The sequence below is a fragment of the Elaeis guineensis genome, chromosome 12 (assembly GCF_000442705.2).
Source record: "Elaeis guineensis isolate ETL-2024a chromosome 12, EG11, whole genome shotgun sequence".
Taxonomy (NCBI): Eukaryota; Viridiplantae; Streptophyta; class Magnoliopsida; order Arecales; family Arecaceae; genus Elaeis; species Elaeis guineensis.
The window spans coordinates 8793601-8819639 of NC_026004.2; the positions used below are offsets into that span (position 1 = coordinate 8793601).

A 26039-nucleotide genomic window follows, 5' to 3' on the forward strand; every position below is an offset into this window, starting at 1 on the left:
CCAAAAGGCTATCTAAAAAGCCTCTCATTCTGAGTTCTGATGCGCTTGCCGTAATCGACAATGGAAGGAAACGCATTACGTGTAGTAACATATTTAGACTTCCATACATCATACATGTCCTACGAAAAAGAATTCTCATTTTATTTCGTTTGTCACTTTAATTATTGGGTTGCTGTATTACCAAAAAAAAAAATTATGGACTTGCTATCCCTGGAATTAAAAAAAAAAAAGGATATTGAAAAGGTGGACGTCAGTGTTCGTGGACTCACTGTGAACGCCAAATGTTGTCTCGAATTAATTTGCCGATTATACTTGATTCGTGAAGCAAGGAGCCACCAACATTTTGGTGTGAAGCAAACATTTTTGGAGAAAACCCAAGGTCAGAATGCGACGTGTGAATAGTTTAGAATCCTATAAGTGGACGTTAGTGAAACTTCCACGCTTCGAGGTGCATCTCCATCCTGGTTTCGTGAAGCAAGGAGCCACCGACGCGTGCACGCTCAAACATTGCGAAGGGACAACAGACCGTCCAACGGAAATATTCGCTTCGCGTCGCTCGCTTTTCTTTTTCTCTCCCTTTTTCCTGGCCTCCCGTTCCCAAATTCCGGAAAATTTCAGAAGAAAACAAAAAAAGAGACCCAAAAGCTTGCCCGCGGGGTCCCGATTAATCGCCGAGGAGAAATGAGGCCCTCGTGCTTTATCCCGATGCCAACAGACGAGCTCGCCATCTTGGCTAGCTTTCGCCTTCCAGTTAGGGTTTCGTGCGTCATTGAAAATCCTCTTGCCTTCGATCTTTATATGCTCCCTTAAAGGTCCCATCTTGCTCCTTCTCCTTTTCTATGTTGCTTTAAATGGTACTAAGGTTGATATATTATTGGTTTTATCGAACTCCTTGTTATTCTGGTTTAAATTTTGGATATTCTTCTTGAATTCGAGCTTGGATTGTTTCTTTGAAATCACTTATTTGCTTATCTATTAATCAGTAGAAGAGACTTATTTGAGGGTACGATTTAGTTAATCTAAGATGAAATTTAATTGAAGAGTCGTGTTTGGTCGACTTAAATTTATTTAGTCAAGTAACTTGAATTGATATTTTGAATTGATGGATTTCATGCCTTTTCAATCATTTAATTAATTTTCAACATGATTTCAACCTTATAGAAAATCATGAGGTGGTTTTAAGTTTTAACCATCTGACGAACGAAGAGTCCTTAAAAAAAATTGTCTTGGTCTTTCTATGAATGATTGTGCCTCCCAACAAGTGGCTTTTTCCTTTATTGGATGGCATAAAATAATCAAACTCATTGAGCTAGCGTCATATTTTCTGTCAGATCCGTTCTTTGCATGTTATGTTTGTACCTTTCCTCAATGTAAGACATCTGGAAACAATGTTTCCAGTGCGTTTACGTGCATCTAAATCAATATTGAGGATCCAACCTCTATTTTATGTGGATATTGTTGTTACTGTTTGATGTGGCATATTGCATTAAATGCAATCTGTTACTAATTGTTGATCCACATATCAGTCTTTATTAAGCTTTTTCAACTTTGATGTGTCTATATGACAATAATTAGCTAACAGGACAGAATTTTTATTTATTTTGTTTGAACGTTTATTGCCATATCTGTACTTCAAATAATCGATAGTTCTCATTGCTTAATTAGGACAGATTTCTTAATAGTTCTGTAATAATCCTGGAGGTCCTAGCAACAAGTCAACACTGTCTTTACTATAATCTTGTGATTTCTTTGTAGAATAATAAGTAGTTTGCTTGCAGGATATGACGAGTGTTGTGTCAGGCCACCCCAGAAATTTGCCATGGCAAATCTATGAGAGTTCTTTAAAGAGCAGATCTATTAAGGTACAATGCTTGAGGTTTTCGAGTGTAGAGTTCCCTCATGGACGAACATTGTCTGCTCAGGATCAATACTTTGCCAGTTACCACAAAAGAACCCCAGACCCTAGGCAGGTTTTTGTTGGAGCAGTCAGTGGTGATGCAGAATCAAGCAGTGCTGGAGATGAAAGTAAGGACAAGGAGGGTGAAGAAGAAGAAGAAGAGGTACTTCATAGAATTATACTTGTGAAGTTATGCTTATAATTTTTGGATGCCATTGAGTTTTGAAACATTCAGTAATATTCTGTTGTGCTTATTTTTTTTCATTTCCTTTTCCTATTATGTTTATATTTTATTAGTTGCTGGAGGAATGTAGGAAAATCTTTGGATCTTTGTTAAGTTTCTAGAGCATGTCGCATTTGTATGGTAACATACTTTGCTCATTATGTGGTTATAATGCATCTAAGAAACAGTGGTAATATGTTAAATATGTTCGATCCATGCAGGTGAGTGGTGGGTTATCTCGTGAAGATTTGGAAAGAATTGCTGGAAATGATGATTCAAGTTTCAGTGGTGTAGATCTTGCAACTCTTATCAGGAAAAAGTATGGTAGATCATATGATGTCCAATTAATAAAGAAGGTATTTTTCTTATTTGTGGCTTATTGTATAAATTATAGACTTGATGGTGGAGATTACATATATGACAAAAGTTATACTCACTTACTGTTGATAATGCATGATTTAGTCTGCCAACCTTGTCACCTTCTGGAAAGCATGACCATGATTCTATATGACTCTCTGCTTGATTATATCATTTTGAAAGATAACAGGATAGCACAGCAGTTTGTTTCATTTATTAATGGAGTGGTTAACCATGTGCATCTTCAGATAATTTTGGGATATGGTTATCACTGGGATCGTGTATCAAACCAGTTGAACCTGGTTTACTAATATCTGTAGCCTATAACATTTCTAATTGGAGGCATTTTGTCATTTCTATACGGATGTACATATACACACATGCAATGCCTTTTTTTTTTTTTTTTAATAGCCAAACTAAAGCCTGACAACTTATAGCATAAAGGCCTTCCTTAAGTTCCCAGTTTTTCCTGTGTTCATTTTGTAAGCTTTTGTCCTTCCCATGATTTTCACTTTACTGACAATATAGTCCTGTTCTGTATTGTACCACATATAAGGATATCATGCATACTGAGACTATTCTAGAGCACAAGTCTTTCTTTACCATGTTACTTTCAAATTTTATGGAAATATCAACTTCTGTTGCATGTTTAGCTCATCATGTCTACCCTGGCAATCAGATCGGTCACCAAAATACCAGTTATCGAATTTGGTTTGGTAACAAGTATGGATTGCAAAAGAAAAAACAAATGGGAAGGATGGGTTGATTATGGATTGTGTGTTTGTTGTTCCTTGATATTTTCTTACCCTACTGGACCTACTTGCCACCTGTAATATAACCAGTTTTGGTTGAAACATCTGAGATATAAGCTGAGGATTAAATGTTGCAGTGTGGACCATGAGTCTGAATATTCTAGACCAGTTTTATACCTTTCAGAGGACTTTTTTTCAGAAAAAGGTACTTTGTTGGAGCATGTTACTTCAGTTATTCAGCTATATTGCATTTTTTTTTACAGTATCACTTATTGATCAACTAAACATTATTGTGTTTTACTCCAAATGCAAGGCTGACAATTTTGACAAAATTTCCCTTTGACTCTATGCTGATTTCTTGATTATTAATTTTTCATTCTACTTCTCTTTCTCTTCAGTTAGCATTCTCTTCTGGTCAATTTGTAAAATTCTTATTTCTGCAGTTCTATACTATTGCGTTCAACATAAATTTCCATAATTCAGCATTCTTGGCATCATGAATTGTTATTTTCAGCACTGGTTTCTTTGGTTAACTATAGCTTCTCTACTCTCAAATTTTCCGACAATAGAAACTTTAACATTTTTTAGCGTTGAAGGGCCTCAATGCTTTGTTTTGAATGCATTAAGATTCTTGATATTGAGGGGCCTGGTTTTCAAGGGAAGCAAGAGTAGAGTGAGGAATGGACCCTTTATCCGATAGTGGAAGGACAACATTCTCCCCAAGGTGGATAGCTAAATCGATAACCTTCATTTCCACTCTTGGTTCACCTCTGCACAGAGTAAGGAGGTGGTGTCTCCACTAAACAGTTGTTAGGGAGAGAGATAAGGAACAGATGAGAACCACCACTTTTTGGAAATTTGCCTCCTGACCTCTTCCATTCACTTTCATTTCTTCCCTCGTCCAGCTCATTCTCAGCTACGTGTCCTTTGGACCAAAAGCCTGCTTGTAAGTGGATTTAAACCACTGACATTCTTTGATAAATATGGTGGGAAATGCCACCACCCTGGTTTAATCCTGGGACCTCTCTGTTGTTGAGATGGGCACCAAAAATTTTGCTCCAACTCCTGTTGGCATGGGACCTGATATTTCTAAGTTCATGTTTAACATAAATCTGGTCATTCAAACAATTTGATTTAATTAGCAACTTTTTTCTTTCCTCGTATGACATTGTCAAATTTACTTATGTGATACAGGAATTCATGGGAAGAAACTTGTTGGCAATGAATGTCATGTGGAAGTACATGGAGCAGGTAACTATATTGTTGTAGACCATACTACTTATTTATTTAAGCATCATTCGGTTGCAATGTGCAGTGGCCTGCACAAGCAAATAAAAACCTTGAAAAATAATAGGTCATTTAGATGCAGACCGGCCAATTTTTATGGCATATGCTGCCTAATGGATTATTACTGTTTATAAACATTATATCTAACCACTCCTCTCATGTAGATGTGGCTTAAATGATGGTAACTTGTTCAAATCATTCGTATGCAGTCCTACATGCCTGCTATGATATGTTGTTTTGCTTGTGATGCCAATTTTCTGTTGCACTGCCATGCGACCATGTGCTTGTTTTGCCTTTTCAGTCGGCATTCTCTGAGCTTTATAGCAGAATCTAAAGAAATTCAAACAAAATGTAACCTGTTGGCATAGTTTATTGGAGGCTGATGAATGATTACAACCCATGCAATCTATGTATTGTGCATCTAGAAAAATGAAAGGACACATCTCAGGAGACACCCAGAGAATGTATGTGCTTTATTATTAATACAATACAATAAAGTAGGTACTACAATTACCACTGCTACTATTATTTAAAAAGAACACTATAGAAACTATGGTTATCTCATGAATTTGCAACTAAGCAGGATAATTTACCTTTATCTTATTCTGGTGGGAATACAATAAGTATCACAAAAAGATATGACAGAATGGACAATAATGTTATCCAATATTTCCCTCTTTGTTCTATTTTAATTAATAAAAAATTTTGGATTGGAAAATTATTAAAGGATCTTCAGTGATTTCTGTATTTGATTTTTGCCTTAAAATTATTGTAATGGTTTTTGCCTTAAAATTATTGTAATGGCTTAAAAGTCAAAGGATATCCTTATGTTATTCACTGTATACAATCTTCTTAGCTAACAAGTTTTTTGCCTCATAAATCTGTTTCTCTCTCTCTCTCTCTCTCTCTGTGTGTGTGTGATTGTAATGTGATCGGACTTTTGGTTTCAGAGCATTTCTGGTGGCAGAACATACTGGATATTGAATTGTCATCTATAGTTTTAAAAATGATTCTAAGGTGCAATGCATGCACCAGTTCCAAAGGATTGGGACAATGCTTCTTGGTTATGCTACACTGTGGACACACACATGTAACTTGTAACCCAGGAACTACATCTGATGAGGACCACCTAGGTTGAGATATTGATGGTCACTTCTGGTTTCCGAAATGACACCAATATTTGGCATGAGTTGATTTTTGATTTATTTTTAATGCCATTTGAATGGTTTATTAGTCCTTCATATTCAAGGACTTATCTATATAGCAAAAGGATAACTGTTTCGTAAACTTGCTACTGACTTTTAAATTTACAATGCTATGGATCTATGGCAATGGCCCCTCTCTCTCTCTCTCTGTGTGTGTGTGTGTGTGTGCTCATATTGTTTCTTTATTTCTGTTCTAGAGATCCTTTCCCTTGACTGAAGAAGAGTATCTGCTGAGGCTTGATGATGTAGCAAACACACTGAAATGCTGGGGAGCTGTCTCACACATTCGAAATAGTCTTGCAAAATTGAAGGAACGACCCCGAATAGGAAAAGTATATCCTTAAGCTGCCTAAGATAATTACTTTCGACCCCAATTTCTGCCTGCATTGCATCATTAAGTACATGGAAAAAACTTTTCTACTTAAGAAGTATTTAATTCAAAGCTGGTATGTTGGAGTTTAGAGTCATGATTATAATTCCTCAAATTTTTGATCAGCTGAAGAAATTTAAAATATATTGATTTCTTTCTAGAAGGTTGTAATTTTATTGGAGATTTGCTGTGATTGCTCATATTTGAAGAAAGTTTATCAATTCTTTTTTAGAAGATAAATTTATTGATTGTTAATTTTTTATATGCATTATTTTGAGGGCATTTTTCAACAAATTCATAACATGTTTAGTTTTCCCATATATCAAACTTTAAGCTGTGAATATGTCCAAAATCACGATGACTTGGTCTGTGGCCATAATGATCAGATCTTATTTGGTAACATGCCATGTGAACTGAATGGAGATCATTTTTTATCTAGTATTTGTCGTCCATGGCGGCACATATATAATCTCCTGCTATGAGGATATGTTTTGCTGTAGGCCCTGACAAATGTCCAGTGCCACCAAGATGTGGCTTTAGTGTTCCCTTTGCCCGGACTATGTCTACGCTGGTCCCCAGCCCAGATAAAAGGGTGGAGGGTGGTACCAGGTTGTAAACTAGTTGTAGAATGCATGCCTAACTATAAAATGTTTCCAGATTCAAAATTCGAGAATGTTATGATGTCCCTCCCAAAGGTAGCCCTAAATAGGAATGCTTGGTGAATGAGGATCCATAAAGGCTGATCCAAGTTCATTGGGAGAGGGCTGGATGGTTACGTTTCATCCACAAGAATCAATAGCCTTGGTACAATTTATAGTTAAACTGTAGCATAGCTCGATGTTGATATAATTTTCTTGGTTTTTGCAATGTTTCCATGCGTCACATCTGTCAATTGCTGAACAAACAGGAATTAAATCTGTATCTGTAGTCCTCCTTTGTTTGAGACATAGTAAAAGTTATTGATTTAATTTTAGCTTCCATTCCTCATCAAATTTTTTACTTGTTGATCCCCACAGGCGGTAAGCATTTTTATAGATATGGACGAATCTGGTGGTCGTTCCAGTGAGTGGATTTACAAGTGATGCAAAAATCAAGTATTAATTTTCTGTGCTTTTATAAGAAAGGCACTTGGTTTTCAATTTGTTGGGCTGGTTATCAGGGTTATTAATCAAGGAGGTATATTGACAAAGCTATCTCAATCTCAGGCACAAAGTTTCCCTGGAATTCTTGCACGTCCACTGAAAGTGTCTGAATCAAAGACAGGATGCTATGTCCTCAGTAAAGAAGCTGCAAGTTTTTAAGCATTTTTATGGTTTTTTTACCTGTCAGAGTATAGAATATTTCAACTGTTCATAAATGTAAGAAGTAATTGTCATTTGATTCAATCTTTGCATGTCTTGTCAATCTTTTTATGTTATAACAGGGAATGTTTCTGCAACATAATCACATGTCGCTTCTTAATTGATGGTGAAATAACAAACTAGCAGGAAGCTGATACAAGCACAGCAGGTTATTCAAACAATGAAGAAAATCTTGAAATTATGCCATCAAACTGTACTCAATCAACTGTGGTGGCATACTAATGGCGGTCAAGTCTGCTGAGGAAACGAACAGGTCTCATATTAATGTCTATAGCAGGAAGAAGGAATTATGAGCAATGATATTTTTGAGAAAAAATTGTGAGCAATGACTGTTATGAGCAATGAGTTTTATTGGTCTCTTCTTAGTTGTATGATGTTATCATCAGTTTTAATATGTTGAAAAGGCATGCTAGGCAGTATGTTTTGCAACTAATAAACGACAATTATTCTATAAATGTGTACTTTTTTGTTTCCTTCAATTCTATTTATCATGTGGTTTCTGGGTAAACATTTTTTCTCAAGGGAACCTAATGTTAGAAAACAAGTTTCCTCATAATTTTGCAGGTACTTTTCTGCAACCAATTGAATCATGGGACTGAGAAAGCTCAGGAAAAAAAAAAATGCAAAATGGTTTTGAGATATATTATACTATGAAAACCATTATGAAGAGATCTAAAGGATGCTGATCATTATATGAAATTTTAAGTAGGTTTGCAAGGCCGGAAGAAGTGAATTTTGGATTGTGCTGCAGAAGTATCACTAATATCCTCATTCCAATATTAAAATAGTCGATGGTGGAGGTTACAGAAATATATAAAGCAACAAGATAGCATCTTTGAGTAAATCTTCTATTATTATTGTTAACATCTAGTCACTTCAACAAGACTAAAATAAAGTGGGCTGGCCTTTTCAATGTGCATCATTATCATCTTCAGCAATGTGAACATGGTCGTCCACGGTAAACTTTGCACAAAAAGCCCTGTTCTTCAGGCTACCCTTCTTTGAGAAAATTGCCGACCAACTCACCTACCCACAGGCAACTCTCGAAATCAGACAGACGGGTTAGTTCCTGAGGAATGAAAGACCTTGATGGTGAAATGTTATTGAACATATTCTACCCTACCATATTCGGTAGTGTGATGCACTAAGGTAGGCAATTTACCGGTCCTTGAAACAAATCGGTTTGCACATGTTTGTACACATAATTTTCTGGATACGTATTTAGCATTGCAAATTTATCTGGCACCATATTGTACATCATTTGAAAGCTGGATTGCCTTTCAGTTCAGAGCATGGAAAATTTCAAAATTAAACAGCAAGAAAAACCAAACTTCTGAGAAATCAATATGACATACATGTGTAATGTGTGTCTGCAACATGTATTTGAAGACTTATTCTGGTCAAGGTCCAATGACAACTTAAAACACCCTTGCAACCTTTGTATGCCATCTTCCTATATCTGCCTTCCATATAGATCAAATTACCCTTGCAAGCCCCATCAAAGCAGCCTTTCCCGTTAAGCATATTCTGGCTCTTTACTGCTCAAGAAAGCTTCCAAAACTGAATTCTTCTCTTGGTTATCACGAAACTTAATCCTCCGCCCATGACCTGGAAGAAGGTCCTTTTAGCTCATAAAAACATAATGAGTGTAGAAGTTAAAAAGATAAGCAGCCAAGGAGAGAATGGAACAAGTTTATAGAAATCATGCAAAAGGTTGCTGTGGTTCTCGGTTACTACATTTCTTGTCCAGAACATGTTAAAACTTGACAAATTCTAGAAAGACCTCATTGTCTTCAAGGATGCTAACTGAACTTCTAAACAAGAGGAGAATACCCACCAGGTAGAATCCACTGAAAGTCCAGCTCTAATAACTTCCTGATGCTCTTCAGTTGCAAGCTAACTGCCAGTTCACATGTCCATCTTCGATTAGTGCATGCACAAGAGAGAGAGAGAGATGACAAAATAATGAATTCCAGTAGTTGTACCTGATTGCCTGTTATACATCTCATAAAAAGTCAGTTCAGATTTTCCAGATTTGGCAAGATGGTCTCCAGTGAACAGAACCTTTAGGGGCTTGTAGTACAAGCAGACTGAACCCTGCAAATAAGGTTGAAAAGCAGCATTCTTTAAGGACCATGACAACAATTAGGTTCACCCTTTCTAAAAGTAATAAGATCAGCATAGCTTAAAATGTTGACTTACAAGGGTAAATTGTCAGACTTAAACCTAACACTATATATTTCAAGGATATCACACAAACAATTTCTAAATGAAATCCAAATGTTTGGACATTAATACATTAATTTAGGAAAGACTCAAGTATGGAGATATTTGCTCACAATATCTTTTTGTGTAGATAATCACAGCCACATTCCACAAGAATATCTAATCAATTTGGAACAGCTCTGTGACTCTTAACAAATTTGTACTACAACAAGCTGGCTTGTCAAAAATATATACATGCATACACACGAACAAGTTAGATAGAAATATCATGAAATTTAATAGTGCATGCATGAATAAGTGTCTGCATGCTCATATGTTGCCAACTCCAGTTCGCATATCCCAACAATTGTTTTTCTGTAAAAAAAATCACACTCAGCCCCTAAATAGTATTAATATGAAAAACCATATCTGCAATAAGCATTTCTGCCTGTTTATGTGTTGACATGCAAATCCTTGACCGTGCAGTTGTATTTATAATCTAACAGAATTTCCAAAATAAGTGTTTCTCTAAAGGATTCAAAATGTTTAGTCCAAAACCCCCAAAATGGACCAAATATATTTTCCTACTTTCCACTAAGTCAAACCCAAATTTTGGGTGCCCCATTTATTTGGCGCTTGTTTGTAGAATTATTGCTTCCTTGATGCACTAACTGTATACTTTCCAATTTAAAGAAAAAATAATATTCAATTTGCAATAAAAGTCTGGTTTTCTCAACTAATCAATCCTTTTATCTTTTGCAACATCTATCTGCATCTGAAAATCAAAATCTTTTCTTACTTCAGTATGGCCTGGAGTGTGGATGAGCTCAAAGTCATTACCAATGCTCCATGGACCATCTCCATAAAGTTGCATCTCCACATCTGCAGTATGAGCCTCCACCTGGTGAAATTGCAGGAAATTGGCAAGTCAGAAAACTAAGTCGTTAGAGAATAGAACTCCAGAGATTAAAAGCCTAAAGCTGGCAACAGCATGAAAATTATCAAGTAATTAGACAGGGCACTTATGTTCTCCAGGATTTTAACATGTCCAAGCATTTAGTCAATTAAAAGCTCACATATTTATGCCCGAAGCATCTGTGATTTCTGACTGTTCCATATCCAGAAATATAAACAAATGAAACCACGCACTGACCATGCATCTGATAGTGGTCATGTACATGAATAGCACAAAACGTAAAAATCATATAAGTTGGTTTTATATCACTTTTACTAAATCATTCGCATCCATTCCAGCTTTTTCATCTCTGCAGTGACTCTATGCAGATGCAGCATGCTTTTGCCAAGTCTAGGAATGCGTCACAGAAGGGATACTTGTTCTGGAAGTCAGCACATGGGGGCTTCTTACTCAACAAATCATGTATGGCTTTAATTCCAACCTGAATTATTCTAATGTCTACAACGTAATTCAATGAAATGGGTTTCAAAATTTCTGAGTTCTGCACATTCCCATTCATCTGAGGCAACTAAAGCTCTTTAAACAAAAGCAGCCTCAATTACCTTTTCACAGGTAAACTACCTTCTAATGGCACTCATGACAACCATCCTGAATGACCTTAGATGGCACTTGCATTTTTTGTTGCTTCATTTTGTATTTAGTAGAAACATCTGTTGATAATATAGAGGGAAGATAAAGATGGCTGTGCAGAAGCATGTGTTGCTAATATCTTTCATGTATGAGTTAACATTTTAGAACTGTAACCTTTTCTTCCAAGGAAGCTTAATCTTCCAACCCTACAAGGTATCTATGATGACAACACTTGCATGATTTCTAGCTTCATATTCACTTATACTTTTAAAACCAGCTAAATCTCCCCGATTTGCAGTATATACAGCTAGCAAATCTTTACTAGACTTGAAGGTTAATGACTCTATCCATAACTACCTTGACAAGGTGGTCTTCAGAATTCTGAAAATATTTTTCACAATATCTCACGCATAAAGCATTTATGTTTCACTATAATTTTCTTTCTTTATGCTTTTTCAGGCTTTTTTCTGATTTTCATTCTTCCCCCAAGAGGTTATCCATTATTTCCTTACTAATAAATTTTGATCAATTCTAACCAGCCTCCTGCATCACCAAAAACAAATTGTGTGCCCTTTATTCTAAATAGTAGCTAAAATACAAATCACAGTTTGATGCACTCATACCCAATAATTTAGCAAATATTGACTGTGTAAAAAATGAAGATGATAAAGCATGAGTCTTACATCTCCTGAATGGAGAATTCGTTCGCAGCTCAGTCGCTTGGCCCACTTTTCGTGATCTCCTACATCATCTCTGTTCAAGAAAATTGGCTAGTAAACATCCCTCTTCCCAAAGAGTAAACAACTGTTAATATTGCTAGGTTTCTATTATCATACTTATGAGTCAAAAACATGTAGCGTGCTCCTCCAAGTTTCTCAATGCTGCATACCAGTACCCCCGTAAATCTTGGGCTGCAACATATGATGCCCTATGATCAGTCCATTGGTATGGGAAAATGGCATGTTTTATTATTCTGACTTCTTAAACCACTTTCAGAAGTTCTTTTCTTGAAAATATTTAGCATGATAACAGTGCAACCTAAGGCATCCGTTGGGGTGAGACACTTTCAAAAGTTCAAAAATGAAAACAGAAGCTGTAAGACAATTAGCCTAGATTATACACTATCACAGAACTACAAATCAGTGGCATCTAACAATACAAGTAGTTGTTCTCAGTTGCCATCTGATTCTAAATTTTATGAGCAATGGACTGATAGATGTATCCAAGCGAAGCTGTTCCAGAAATAATTGGGTTTTTTAGGTTGCACAGTGCACAAGTTAGCTTTATCATATAATCCTGTGTAATTAAAAACTAGCCATTGCATAAATATCAAGTTAAGAGTGAACAATGGTCATGATGTCTTTTTTTATTGCCTTCATCATACAGGGGTACAAATTGCATTTAAATGGCAAGCAAATTGTGCGGTAGTATTTTAATCTTGAATTTCCAAATCATATAAAATTTCAAAAGCATAATATATTTTTTCTTTTTTTCCTTCAAAAGAGTGCTTCAAGTTTATTAAAATAGGAGCTCTAATTATATTGTCGTTCTTGTTATATCGTCTCGCTTTTATTTTGTGTCCTGAACTTTCATTTATGTGCTTCAAATATTAAACAAATGCAAATTTTGGCTCCTACAATAGCCATAAAAAAGTTGACCTTAATTATTGCTTGTCACGCATGCATGCATACATACATGCATGCATGCATGCATGCATGCATATGACTGATTTTTGCTTTTGTGATGTAAATCTCAGTTTCTGCTGTGCACTAAGAGATCCTTTACAACTCTTAACTACTGTTACATAGCTTCCTACATCCTGGGTTACCTAATGATGTTAGAATTTACCTATCAACAATTATGTTCCCATCAGGGTGAATCACAAGATAGGAAGTTGCTCCATAAGATGACTCAGAATGATAGCCGCAATGGTAAACACCCTGGAAGCAGAATCTATATATGAGCAAGTTCTGAAGTATGAAGTTGCAGCCTAAACACGATATACTGTAAACAAAAAGAAAATACCAGAATCAATATGATCAATACATCTGACTGTCTTTTAACCTGCTTTCCTATAGATCATCACATAATTGTCGTTCCAATTTATAAGCGGTTAAAGTATGTGCTGATTAGTAAGAGCTGCAATAATGTACAAGGTGTCTTTTCCTTTCCAAATGCATATATCTTGACAGTGAGGAATGGAAATTTCAGTTTAATAAGTTGTGATTGTGGAAATGATGCATGAATTTTTGCAAGCAACCCTCGCTCCAACTTTACATCCAAAGAAGAAAATGCTCCAATTGCCATTTCTGTATAATGTGGCCTAGAAAAGTAGGCATCAAGCTAGTGTTGGAGCAAAGGCCATTTTGAAAGCCACATAAAGCATCACATGTATAAACATATGTTAGATGCTTCTTCTAGTTTTTATTCTAATCTAGCAGGAAAACACATAATTGGCTATTTGCATGATAAATCAGCAGAGAGAAGTCTCCACTGCATCCAGGCCAGATCTTGAGTTTTTGACCAATGTGCAATCTTGAGAATGGCCTTGGTCTACAATGGACTATCTGAATTTGGGTTTAATAACAAAACTGCAAGTCCAGATTATGCAGCCTGCAGCATTGCAATCCTAATTGCTTGGAAACAGGACTTAGAAATTGAGGATAAACTCAGCACACACTCTAGATTCATAATTCAAATAACTGCATAGAATTAAGGATAAACTAAGCACACACTCTAGATTCATAATTCAAATAACTGAATAGTTTGATAGCAAGTGGTCGATGAAAAAGAAAAGAATGGATTAGAAGCAATATACTGGAAGTGTCTGCTCATCTACTGGAAGAGGAAACATTTTCTGCACTTCTAGAATCTTCTTTGTAGGTTTCTCGGTATGGATGGAGCTTGTTGGACAGGAAAGCAGTGCCTGCACCAGAATAGAAGGATCAGAGAAAACAATACTACTGCTTACACAAGTGCATCATCCTTAGTTGATATATGTTGCTATATTTTATGCAATGATACAACTGAATATCCTCGAGTGTCCAGTCTGTTCTCTACTAAAAGAATCTTGATCTTCTTGTAAGAGCCTAAACCGCTGGCTGCTTGGACGGCAACACAATCTTCATGAGCTTGATTCATATAACCTTAGCAGAGCAAGTCTAATTGTAAATTTAACTATTAAGTAAGATCTAATAGAACTGAAAACTGAACAAATCTTTGAGGGACCAGAAAAAAGAAGATACAGCTAACTTTAGACTAGCACATGGTGGATAAAGCATACGGTTTACATGCTACAGATTTTGATATTCCACACAATACTGATACATCATACACCAAAAAGCATAATCTTATTCTTATGCCTTTGTTCGGTGATGCAAAGAGTACCAGTAAAACACGTAATAATGATAATTTGGATTCACATTCCAGATTCTTTCTAATGTGATGCAAAATAGCTCTAACCTTATGAAACAAACATATGGTCAATTAATGAATATCTCTTTAATCTCGAATTAATAAAAAACTCCTTTTTGTGGTTTGGCTTGTAAGGCTGTAGCAACACCAACATGGCCCAGCATTGAAGGAAATGATCAAATGGCATGCATTGATGCAGCAAACGTCCATTTTTCTTTTCATGATGATTAGCTTAACACTAACCATAAACTTGGCATGCTGTTGATATAACATCATTTTGGATCAAAAGTTCAACTCTTTCTTTCCAATTAGTTCAGAACCTGAAGCCGGTCCTCTACGATTCAGTGCCAAATTCCTGGCCATAGAAAGGAAACTTACCCCATTCTTTTACATAATTTAAGCCTTAAAACAACTAAATAGTGTAATTGGTAAAATTTGATCACCTGCAGAGCTTTGATCCTTTCCTCCTCACAGCTCGGCTGCTTAATCACCGCAGATTGTTCGTCGATCCGAGTAAAGATTTCCTTCAAAATCGGACAGATTACAAGAACAAGTGATTCCCAGCCTTCTAAATAATCTCACTTTTGTCAAATGCAAACATCGCAACTAACTCAGCAGGTGACGCCACTCACCGGAGCCATCCAACGGCAGGCATCGCAATCAATACACCGGTGATCTGCAGATAGATGAATAAGAATCAAAAATTTAAAAAAAAAAACTACATTTTAAGAAAAAAAATCAAACAATTCCAATCGCAACCATCACAGGAACATCAAACGATCCTGATTTTGAGATTTAAAAAAGAGGACTAGAGTTTTTGGTTCTTACCTACGAAGAACTCCCCCTCCACGTTTTGAGGACGCCGCCGACGAGTCCCGGGCGCAGCCGCGGTAGCGCTCACCACAAGTTTTCGGCCGGCATTTCGGCAGTTTCGGGCGGGAGGGAATGGATTTGGAGTCCGATATTTCGGGCAGAGGAGTGTATCTCTCAGAGCCATTTCATTCCCAACCTTTTGCTATCTTTGTTCGTACGGTTCCTCTAAGCGAAGGGAAAAGGCGGAAGTTCGAAGAGAGAGGAAACGGGATAAGTGAGAGGAGCATTCTTTTTTATTTTTCTGGATAGGAGGAGGCTGTGATAGTCAATGGCCAACTTCTTCCAATGTTTAGAATCGGAATTAAGTAATGGACAAAAGAGCATAAATTATGCGTGCAATCTTATCCACATCCTAGAACGACCTGAAATGCAATCGTAATAACTTGAGTCTGTGCTCGGCCCAAAGTTGTCATCGGACACACTTAAGCCCCTCTTGGGCCTGGCTTTCATGCTGCTAGTATCGAGATATTAAAAAAAAAAAAATTATATAATAAAATTGATATGAAGTACACCATCCAATCATATTGAAGTACGTAGCATATTTAATAATGAAACAGATATTTGATATACTTTTTTTTTAATTTTTATTTTTTTCTGTAAAATAAAGAAAGAATAGTATTATTACTTATTGATACTTTATATAACTTTTCATAAATATATATGATATTTTAAATTATATATATAATTTTTTATATATTTATCACATCCTGAATAATATATATCACTTCTTAATACTTTATATTTATAATATTTTAAATATATATAATATCTTAAATAATATATATAATTTTTTGTAAATATATATTAAATATCACATTCATATATATCCACAAAAAATCATACAAGATATCAAAAAATTATATATATTATTTAAAATATTATAAATATATAAAAAATTATATATATATATATATATATATATATATATATATATATATATATATGACACAAAATGTTATACATATTCACAAAAAATCATATAAAACATCAAAAAATAATAATACTATTTTTTTTTTGTTATATGAAGAAAAAACACTAAAAATTGAAAAGAAAAAAAAATTGAACAAAATTTAATATTTATCTCGTCTAAATGCTATGTATCCCAATATTATTAAACGGTATAATCTTATTGCCAGCACACAGTACATAAAGAATTGCTCTGAGATATAATAGTGCCCCGTTGGACAGGCCAAGATCTCTTGCAGTGCTTTTATACTTTCGACTTTCCCATTAAACATCCAGAGTTTTTTTTTATAGGATATCGGAGCCCGCTCAACATACAAATCCACATGTCGAACCCAAAATATCAACTCCCTGGAAAAGTAAACTTCCTAGCACCTAATATCCTTAATATTAAACTGATGTTCTGTTTGTTACTTTTGGGGTAGGACAAAAGAGATGTGCACCTCCCAAATTTGAATACATGTACAAAGTACAGATGGGAGGATGTAGTCAAATTGTTAAGGCAAGAAAGCTTCACAAATTAACAAAATAACTTACCTTTTGGGTACATAAATATGACTGATACAATTGAAGATTATATAGATTAACAGCATAATTTGCCTTGGGTCCATACCTATTATTGTTACAATTAAGGTCAGAATGTCATGATGCCCTGATCATTATTAAAATGTACCTCAATACCATGTCATTAAAAGAGGTTGCTGGCCAAGAGCGTGCAAGCTTTCAAAAACACAGGCTCTCCTGGAAATGCATCTCATGGAGTTGCAACATATCGATGGGTCCCTACTCGCAGCAAATGTAAATTGATGTCAAACTCGGAATTAGACTTCTGTATCTGAGAAGGTTTGACCAAATATAGCCATTAAATTTGCACTCTGGAAGAATTATTTGATATCTTATTCGTCAATCAAGACAGACACCTTATTCACTGCTAGACCCATAACGGCATTGGACCTCCTCTCCTTCAATAAGCTTCTCCAGGACATCAGAGGGGAGCCCAATCATGTCTAGGGTCTTATCCCAGACCTCCTGAGAGGTTTCTAGATTGTGTGCTTCTTCAGATGCATTCATTGGACGGCAATCGTGCGAGATGTAGGCGCAAACAGGCCACTCCTCAGCCTTCAAAACCCCACAGTACTCTGGGACCTGAGGATCAGTGGCTGCAAAGAGAGTGCTTCGAGAACCTGCAGTAGAACACCAAGATCTCTTCCTGTCATCCTGAGGTGAGATGAACAATAAATAGTGATACGGGTTATCATTCCGCCACTGAGAAGAGTACTCTTACCTTCTTGGGCATCGAAGATGAAGTAGGGAATCAGATGATAACCTGTTACAACTAACTTGGGCAGATCTCTGGCCTGCAATTGTTTAAGATGTTAGCTTGCAAGAAACATGCAGCAAAGAAGCACATTGCCTCCAGCACTTCAAATATCTTGACAACGTTCAAGGGGAATAATATATCACATAGAAATAAGCAATCCTTAAGATTGCACAGGTATCTTGGCTCCTCCCCTGAGGGAACAGAGTGTTTTGTTCCAAGCATTGAGGAACCAAAGTCATTGGCTAGATTGATTTAGCAGTTTTTCCATGTCTACAAAATTATTCAATAGAAAGTGAGGTGCTCAAAATATTTCTAGCTGATCTTTTCATGAAGTAGTATCCTATACAATAGAAAGTGAGCATGAATTTATGGCCACCCTTTCCTAGAAAATGCCTTAAGATGGGCATGAAAGATTCCAGTCCATACTCAAGTTTCCTAGGGAAGCCTATTCCAGAAACATCACAATAATGCCTAAGAGCAATTGGCAACTAAATTATGGCATATCTGAAATAAAATGGCACTAGAGACTCACAACATTTGTGTGCACAATTCCAGGAGAAACACAGACAACACTGATGCCAGCTTCTGCAGGTATTCGCTTGTGGAGGATGCTGCTAAATTTTACCTGACATGGAAACATAATTTTCACCTCAAGATCATAAAAGCTTCATAAAGATGCAAAATGCAGTTTCAAAAGTTGATCATGTAGCAGGCAAAAGTCAATGAAACTGTAAGATGACATTAAATAACCTCAAGACCCCAACCAAAAAAAAAAAAAAAAAGGTTGAATGAAAGGAACTTATTATCATTTCTACAAAGACAAATGACACGATTATGATCAGAGAAATCTTATCATACCTGAGCCAGCTTGCTATTTGAATATCCCAGATAACTTGTATATTTTCTTTTCCCAGAAGTCAAATTCATATCTTCTGTGTCAACAAAACCCACAGCATGCATCTACCAGAAAAAAAAGACAATAAATACAACCAAATCACATATAATACATTTTTTCCTCAAAATGTCTGAAAGCTCCTCTAATACATCATCAAATCTTCACTGATCAAGTGATTTCTAAATTATCTTTAGATAATCAATTTTTTTTAAAGACAAAATTTTATTGAAAAGAGGAAATCAGCATCTACCCGGGAAAAAAGACAATAAATACAATCAATTCCATTATAATACATGTTGTTTTCCAACATGTCTGAAAGCTTCTCCAATTCATCGTCAAAATTTCATCGATCAAATGATTTCTGAATTATCTTCAGATAATCAATTTTTTTTAAAAAAAATTGAAAAGAGATAATGAACTTATTTTGAAAACATCATACAACTTATTTATAATGGAGAATGCAATAATGAAAGCTTACATGATGGCAGAAAACAGAAATTCAATCATCAACTATCAACTGTCAAAGCCAATGGAAGCAAACTCCAACATTCAGTAACATAAACCCTTGAGAATTAAATTGAACATAGGCAAATCCTCACCATGTACATTGAAGTTGTTATTAAAAGATTGGAGTAGTGGTAATAAACCCATAAGTAATTGAAATGGGAATTTTAAAGAGAAGAAAATTACATAGTTGAGGACCATCAATTTGCAACGGGGAAAAACAATAGCTTGAATCTGGAGTCCTGGACTCATGGGATGAAACAAGCAAAGGACAGAAATAGAGGGTGGACAATCATGAATTCATTGCTTTGAACACATAATCTAATTACCAGCACTTGAGGCTTAACCAATGAGTGACAATAATCAGTTCATGGACCATTACAAATTACCAAAATAAAACTGTGAGAGCTTGATTGCAATGCATATATGAGGAGCCTGTTTCTGATCACAGACAAATGAATTTAGGATCATAGCGATGGTGGATACTATATATAAGTTGGTTCTGTAAATATGGGATCAATCCTCATGATGGAGAAGTGTGGATATTGTGATAGAAGTGAACTAGAAATCAGCAGTTAAGGAAAAACAGAACTCAGAAGGCGATGAGGGGGCAGCACGCTTCCACACCATCCCACTATCTTTTTTCCTTCGGACCCTCTCTCATTTGTTTTCTTCTCTCTTTGACATTTGGGCCTCACATGAAAAAACAGATGGAGGATTAAAGTATGATATGAGACAGAAGTAGTGATGATGACCTTGGAGATCTGGTAAAGATAGTGGGGTGCAGTAACAAGGAGATAAGGAGATGGGAATATGTAGAGGATGCAAGTGCAATGGTATAGAGGCTAGATGCTGGCAAAGAGAAAACCAACCATTAGTGTTGTGGTCAAAACATGAGGGTGATAGGAGAGAATCAGCTAGCCACCTCATTCTTCATGTAAACTTCCCTTGGTTCTCTCAAGGAGCAAAAATTGTGTAACAGAGACATTTGTGTGAAGTGGACGAGATGGCAGTTGTGGACCTGCGGTGGTGGAAATGGAGGTAGGATTGGAAAGGTTAATGGTAGTAGTAAGGGGAGCTAATGAAGGTAAGCATAGGGAGAATGGAGGTGTTGGATAAACCAGTTAGAAAAGGGTGATCATGGTCAGTGACCATATAGAAGAGATGTCAGAGATGACATCAAGATGATTTGTAACAAGATAGCAATGAAGAACAAGTAGATAATGGATGGTGACATGATTTTAAGAGTTGATGGTGCATGGTTGTGATGGAGCGGATAATGGAGGGAGGAAAAGGGTGGAGTTATGGCAGTCAATTGTGATAGGGTTAATGCAACAAAGCTAATAGGAAATGGATGATGGTGGATTTATTTATAGATGTAGAGAATTAGGGAGATGTGGAGAGCGAGAAAAGAAGGAGAATCTGGGGTTAATGGAGGATGTCTGGATGACCATCTTTAACTTACTTCTCATCCCTTTTCTCTGATTTTCCTCCACATCAATTATAAAATGTGGGAGAGCATTATCCCGTTAACTAAATAATGCGATGGCAAATGTGCCTAGATAACATCTACACAAATATACAGTCAGAGGAGACAAGATTATGGAGATGATCAATAGATTCTAAGAGTGTGTTCTCCCACAAAACAATGTGATTCAATTAAACGAAGATGATGAGGAAGAAGCAAGAGATAAACAGAATTGTAGGATAGGGATTAGAACTGGTGGAAGTTAGAAAGGGAATATGGCTGGAATCTGATAAGCCAGTCCTATATTGGAAGATGGCTTGAGATGAGTATTGAGGGTATGGTACAGAATACAGATACAGGTGTATTGGTACACTAGTCCAAAGTATCTACTGAATCATATAGATTACTGCATATCACAGAGAGAGAGAGAGAGAGAGAGAGAGAGAGAGAGAGAAAGAGAGATGTTGTTCTTTATAGCACAAGGTAGTGCAAAGAGAGAAAAAAAACACTGGATTCTTGATTTTCATCGGTGAACATAAATCATAATTCACAAAATACAAGTTGAACAAAGATGCATAGAAGAGATGATTTTTAGTAAGATACCAAAAGAATGTACTTGAATGTATCAGTACTTCCAAAGGTATTTAATTACAGATAACTTACAATGGAATTAACATTGATAATTCTGCTTGGAGAGCCACGAACAAGAGATGGCAAAAGCAACATTGACAGTAATGCTGGGGCCAGATGATTCACTTGCATGTGTTCTTCATAACCATCCTTCGAAAAATGTTGAGGCTCTAACATAAAGTGATAAAAAGAATTAGCTAGTTTGAAGCAATCACGTATGTAAGAATTATATAATGATTGAGAAAAACAAGGTCAAAACAGAAGTTTTTCTTTTTTAATAATATGTTTGGTTATACATACTTTGCAGACACCACTATTAAAAGTAAAACAGGATTATGTATGAGGTTCAAATTTACAAATGATGACACAAATGACTGTATAGCGGTCCATCAAGCACAAAACAACAAAAGGAGCTGTGGAAATAGTTGCCTAAACAGAAACTTAAAATTACTGGTTAATTGAAGGGTTCTTGTTAAAGCATGTGAATATATCTAGGTACCCCTAGATTTTATGATTGGATGGAGATGCACATCCATGTCGCAGAGTCCAACACATTCATACTTTATGACAACACTAGGACAAGTTACATGATTCTATACACTCACTATATAGATGTGTGAATATTCATGTGTTCTAGTACATACCATGCTGTCATCATATCAGAATTTTGCGAATCTGCCTACTGGATACCGTGACTAGTGACACTTTCCCCATTCTGACCATAGCATTATTTAGTGTTTTATATTCACTTTGAATCCAGTGATAACAAAAGTGTTGGCCTTGAAATTAAAAGGAAGAAATACAGCATAATTGGAGAATTTGGACGATCAAACAAATCCAACCATGTACACCCTCTTCAACAAAATAGTACACCAATCTTTGGAACTTCACCGCACATGGGAGAACCTTATTCCATCAATGCAGGAAGCAACATCTCTAAACATATGCCATCAACTAAAGCAGTCAAGGAAAAAAGCTGTTGATAAATATTATTAGGAAAATTAATAAAGCATATATTGTATAGAATCACTATATGCAGCTTAGTCAAAAGTTTTAGCAGTCTTTTTCAAAATTATTTAGATTCTGGAAAACTCTGTGGATATCCTTTTGGGCAATAAATGTTGGTTTTATGGAAAGAAATAGACACTTCAACTGGCCTTGCAAGATCTATAGCAGGATTAAAAAATAAAATAAAACGAAACTGTAAGGCATTCAGCTGGCTAGAAAACTAGCAGATAATGAAATCACAAGTCATAATACAAAGTCAAATCTATTAAATCAAATGTTGATGTGATCTATACAAACCTCCTATAGAGAAAATGCCAGCATTGTTGATCAACGCATGCAATGGTCCAAGACGAGCATTCCAAGCTTCAGCAAATCGCACAACAGAGTCAAGGGAAAGCAGATCAAGCTCCATTACCTTGACAGGAGTACAAAATTTGAACAAAGTCAATCAGTGAGCAGGTTACATGAGTTGCATATGCATTGGAGCAGATAAAAGAGAGCATTTATCGCTCAATAGATAACAGCATATGTCAAGATAGCTTTACATTTCAACAGATTTCATTTTGTTGATGTTAGTAAGTTGTTCATACAATCACACGTACACTTCTGCTGCATGATACGTACTCTATATTTAGATGTATGTAAATCCAAATATAGAAAGATCAAAGTTAGTTTTTCATTTGCATGATGTAATATTTCTACCTAAGCCAAATAAGATAGATGCCAAATTTTTAATTAGAATTGCCAAAGCACATAAGAATGGGTGCCTCTCTTCCTTAGATTTATGCAACAATATATAATGTTAATTAACTAGCAATTAAGCACCCAACAATTGCACTCATATTAAAATAGTGGAACAGCAGCCCTAGTATCATATAGATGAGAATATTAAAATTCATACATATTAATTCACTAATAATAATCATATTTTTGAAGTTTAAAAAAAAATAATGGATAACCCTGCAGAAAATACAGCACTCCCTTGACTACTATTCAATTTTGACAACTCCCTTATCCTAAGCTAGAGCACCATCCTTTCACTAAAATAACTAGAGATAGACTCTTATTTTGTTAAGAATTCAACCTGCTCCACAGAATCATCACAAAACATGAGTGTGCTTGGCAGGCTTTTAACAAGTTCTCAAACTTCGTGTGCTTACAATGAGGACATCCTCAAATATAAAAACATATCTTATCTTAAATCTTGAATTAGTTATTCACTAGAGATGTTTGGCTTGAACTTATTTTCCTTGCAAAATCACCTACTTGAAGTGGAGTTTTAGAAACTTGGATATTGTAACAGAATCTACTTAGGAAGTTCTTTTGATAATCTAAATTCGGGGGAACAAACAACCTTCCACCACAACTTCCAAACATCAACCTACAGAAATAGCAATCCTCCTTTTGTCTCTGCTCTAAAAGGTTGCCCCATCTTTATCAGGCAAGCAACTACCTAGGAAAATCACTTTTATTATAATGCATCGATTTTGATTTTTCTACACTATTTTCTTTCTCTTTTCTTTTCATGTTTACCGTTGTAGAAAGAAATTAGGAAGAAGTCCTCTTGTACTCCTCTCATTGAATATATTTATTATCTATTGCCTTTCAATAACAGTAAAAAAAAAAAAAAATGTCCCAAAGCATATCTTGCTAGGATTATCTTGTACCGTCTGTACTACCAGTAAATCATGTCAAGTCCCTTTATACTAGTAAAACTTCTAAATAGTCCATAACAAATAACTACTCTGGATTGATAAGCCCATTTGCATTTAATTTTTGAAGGCCAGAGCTCTTCTCCCCCTATTGTCCTGCACTATATACTACTAGTAGTCTTTCTATCATAATATTGCATATGCTGAAGCCGTTTTTACAGATCACTGATGACCTCTCTTTCAGTAAAAAAGAAGCAAAATATATCTAGATGTTTCACCAATGGTGGCCCATGAAGTTGTATTTGTTTCATAAGACCGAGATCAAAGCAGACTATAGTTACAATGTAGTACAGACGCTGGTGGAGCACCAAAAGTCTAATAAGTGTACAACAGACCTCGCAGATGATTTAGAAATCCTTAGAAATAATCCAATAAAGAACTCATGATAGGGCTTAGTTGAGCAAAAAAGAAAAAGAAAAAAGGAAATCATGAAAGTGAATCACACAAAGGGTATGATTTGTGGGATAAGAAAAAAAAACCTGTTCTACCCAACTATGGTAGGTGTATTAGTACATACCTCAACATTAAGTGGCAGCTCCATTTCAGCTTTTTCATTCTGCCACTTCTGGATCAGGTCATGAGCTAGCTTTGTTTTTCTAACAGCCATTACAACATGCGCTCCTGACTGTGCAAGTTGCCTGTTCCAGGCCATGGACATTCCATCATTAACCCAAAAGGTAAAAGGCCATAATTAAGAACACAGAACAGAAGATAAGCTTCTATATAGAAACTCAAACGGAGTTCCAATTGTTAGTAAAGACTCAATTTCAAGGGAAAATGAAGGCATTCTCAAATTAAACAAACCTGAGAATAACCTAGTAGGTTAAATATTGCAGACTTGTATCCTCCCATTCTCTGACCAGACTATTTGTCAAACAAGAAATGTGAAATAAAGTTTGAAAGAATACTTGAAAATAAATGTGAAGCCTCGTCACATCAAACTATTATCAGCATGCGGTAGAAATCTATAACCATAACGGAAGAAATCAATAACCACAATTCATAACAAAAAAAAATGTAACAAAGATAATCTCGAAATCATCTTCTGATAGACATATCTACCAAAAAAAATGAAAACTAAGCTAAAATGAACTAAGAAACCCACCAAACAAGTTGCCATCAAAATTTACCAACAAAAGGGAAGAAAAAAGGAATCTTCGGAATACGAAGTGGACCTAGCGATCTCGAGACCAATTCCACTGGTGGCGCCGGTAACGATGCAAGTGATCCCATCTAGAGGGGGGAGAGATAGAGGGTTCTCCAAATGGCTGGCAGCGATCCTCTGGAAAAGAAACTCACCAACGATACCACACCAACCCCTCGCCCACTCGATCCAACCCAAATCTTCCTTCTTCCTCCGGCCGCCGCCGCCGTTCCTATCGCCGTCGCCGGAGGAGGAGGAGGACGACGAGGCCAGCGAGCCCATGGCGCGTTCTTTTCCTTCGTTTCTTCGAGGAGCGGAGAAGGGGAGGGTCGAGTATACTCCGGTCGGGTCCGAGATCTGAGGTGTTTGCGAGGGTTTGTCTTACTCTCGTGACTCGGCATAGCAATTGTGCGGGGGTTAAAAATATTATCGCTGGCCAGCTGTTTTCCCCGACCAAATCTAGCGTGTGCGTGCGTGCTGCTTGTTGAAATGTGGCTTCGGGTCCTGACGTGGGTACATAGGAATCCGTGATTGGACACTTCGTTGATCTCGTCGCTTCCGTTTTGACGCTGGTACGGTGATTCAAATGGTTACAACCACAGCCATGAAAGTCTGTCCCAATTACCACCAAAAAAAAAAAAGCTCCGTCCCAACTACTAGAAGATGAAGTTATAAATACTTATTCATCAAGTATTTTTATATTTTATTCTTATCACCTAATAAATATGGATTTTTATTTTAACCTTTTTATATTCGTATCGTAAATATGCATACCGATTTTTAATTATATTTTTTTAGACCTACAACTTCTTTCATGCACTTACTTCTCATTCAATTTATTTATTTATTTTTTAATACTAACAAGCATCCATTCCAACCATATGCCTCGACATGTACCTTCGTA

At 36.1% G+C, this 26039-nt stretch overlaps 3 protein-coding genes across 8 annotated transcripts; 1 reads left to right on the forward strand and 2 right to left on the reverse strand.

Annotated features, from left to right (window-relative positions):
* Window positions 1-531: 531 nt before the first annotated feature.
* On the forward strand, window positions 532-7931 carry LOC105055397 (uncharacterized). Of its 5 annotated transcripts, none has more exons than XM_073246493.1 (6): window positions 532-812; window positions 1779-2060; window positions 2342-2476; window positions 4424-4480; window positions 5919-6053; window positions 7515-7931. In XM_073246493.1, the coding sequence occupies exons 2-6, from the start codon at window positions 1782-1784 to the stop codon at window positions 7554-7556; spliced, it is 648 nt and encodes a 215-aa protein (XP_073102594.1). In that variant the 5' UTR covers window positions 532-812; window positions 1779-1781; the 3' UTR covers window positions 7557-7931. The 5 variants fall into 5 exon arrangements, with proteins under 5 accessions (XP_073102594.1, XP_073102596.1, XP_073102595.1 ...); XM_073246495.1 differs by lacking the exons at window positions 5919-6053; window positions 7515-7931 and adding exons at window positions 7108-7185; window positions 7297-7476; XM_073246491.1 differs by lacking the exon at window positions 7515-7931 and adding an exon at window positions 7108-7476 and having other exon boundaries at window positions 533-812.
* A 787-nt stretch (window positions 7932-8718) lies between these two features.
* LOC105055396 (uncharacterized) lies at window positions 8719-15871 on the reverse strand. Its single transcript, XM_010937187.3, has 11 exons — window positions 15446-15871; window positions 15250-15293; window positions 15061-15141; window positions 14022-14129; window positions 13052-13143; window positions 12040-12114; window positions 11887-11956; window positions 10457-10558; window positions 9438-9549; window positions 9290-9352; window positions 8719-9060 (listed from the first exon to the last, which is right to left on the reverse strand). Exons 1-11 carry the CDS (start codon window positions 15612-15614, stop codon window positions 8969-8971), a joined length of 1008 nt encoding a protein of 335 aa, XP_010935489.1. The 5' UTR covers window positions 15615-15871; the 3' UTR covers window positions 8719-8968.
* Window positions 15872-16973: 1102 nt separating this feature from the next.
* On the reverse strand, window positions 16974-25705 carry LOC105055394 (dehydrogenase/reductase SDR family member FEY). Of its 2 annotated transcripts, XM_073246697.1 has the most exons (9): window positions 25122-25705; window positions 24509-24629; window positions 22577-22694; window positions 21305-21441; window positions 18633-18734; window positions 18307-18399; window positions 17739-17811; window positions 17374-17637; window positions 16974-17236 (listed from the first exon to the last, which is right to left on the reverse strand). In XM_073246697.1, the coding sequence occupies exons 1-8, from the start codon at window positions 25415-25417 to the stop codon at window positions 17375-17377; spliced, it is 1203 nt and encodes a 400-aa protein (XP_073102798.1). In that variant the 5' UTR covers window positions 25418-25705; the 3' UTR covers window positions 16974-17236; window position 17374. The 2 variants fall into 2 exon arrangements, with proteins under 2 accessions (XP_073102798.1, XP_010935488.1); XM_010937186.4 differs by having other exon boundaries at window positions 16974-17637; window positions 25167-25691.
* Window positions 25706-26039: the final 334 nt, after the last annotated feature.

Excerpts from the sequence above, each read along its gene's own strand:
- LOC105055397 (XM_073246491.1), top strand. The coding sequence starts at position 1,782 with ATGACGAGTGTTGTGTCAGGCCACCCCAGAAATTTGCCATGGCAAATC. Across the intron at positions 4,481-5,918 it reads TGTGGAAGTACATGGAGCAG|AGATCCTTTCCCTTGACTGA; the intron begins GTAACTATATTG and ends TTTCTGTTCTAG. Across the intron at positions 6,054-7,107 it reads AACGACCCCGAATAGGAAAA|GCGGTAAGCATTTTTATAGA; the intron begins GTATATCCTTAA and ends TGATCCCCACAG.
- LOC105055396 (XM_010937187.3), bottom strand. The coding sequence starts at position 15,614 with ATGGCTCTGAGAGATACACTCCTCTGCCCGAAATATCGGACTCCAAAT. Across the intron at positions 13,144-14,021 it reads TAGATGAGCAGACACTTCCA|GGTGTTTACCATTGCGGCTA; the intron begins GTATATTGCTTC and ends TTCTGCTTCCAG. Across the intron at positions 11,957-12,039 it reads TACATGTTTTTGACTCATAA|AGATGATGTAGGAGATCACG; the intron begins GTATGATAATAG and ends TTTCTTGAACAG.
- LOC105055394 (XM_073246697.1), bottom strand. The coding sequence starts at position 25,417 with ATGGGCTCGCTGGCCTCGTCGTCCTCCTCCTCCTCCGGCGACGGCGAT. Across the intron at positions 17,812-18,306 it reads GAATTGTGCACACAAATGTT|GCCAGAGATCTGCCCAAGTT; the intron begins GTGAGTCTCTAG and ends AAACAATTGCAG. Across the intron at positions 17,638-17,738 it reads CATCTTCGATGCCCAAGAAG|GTTCTCGAAGCACTCTCTTT; the intron begins GTAAGAGTACTC and ends GTTCTACTGCAG.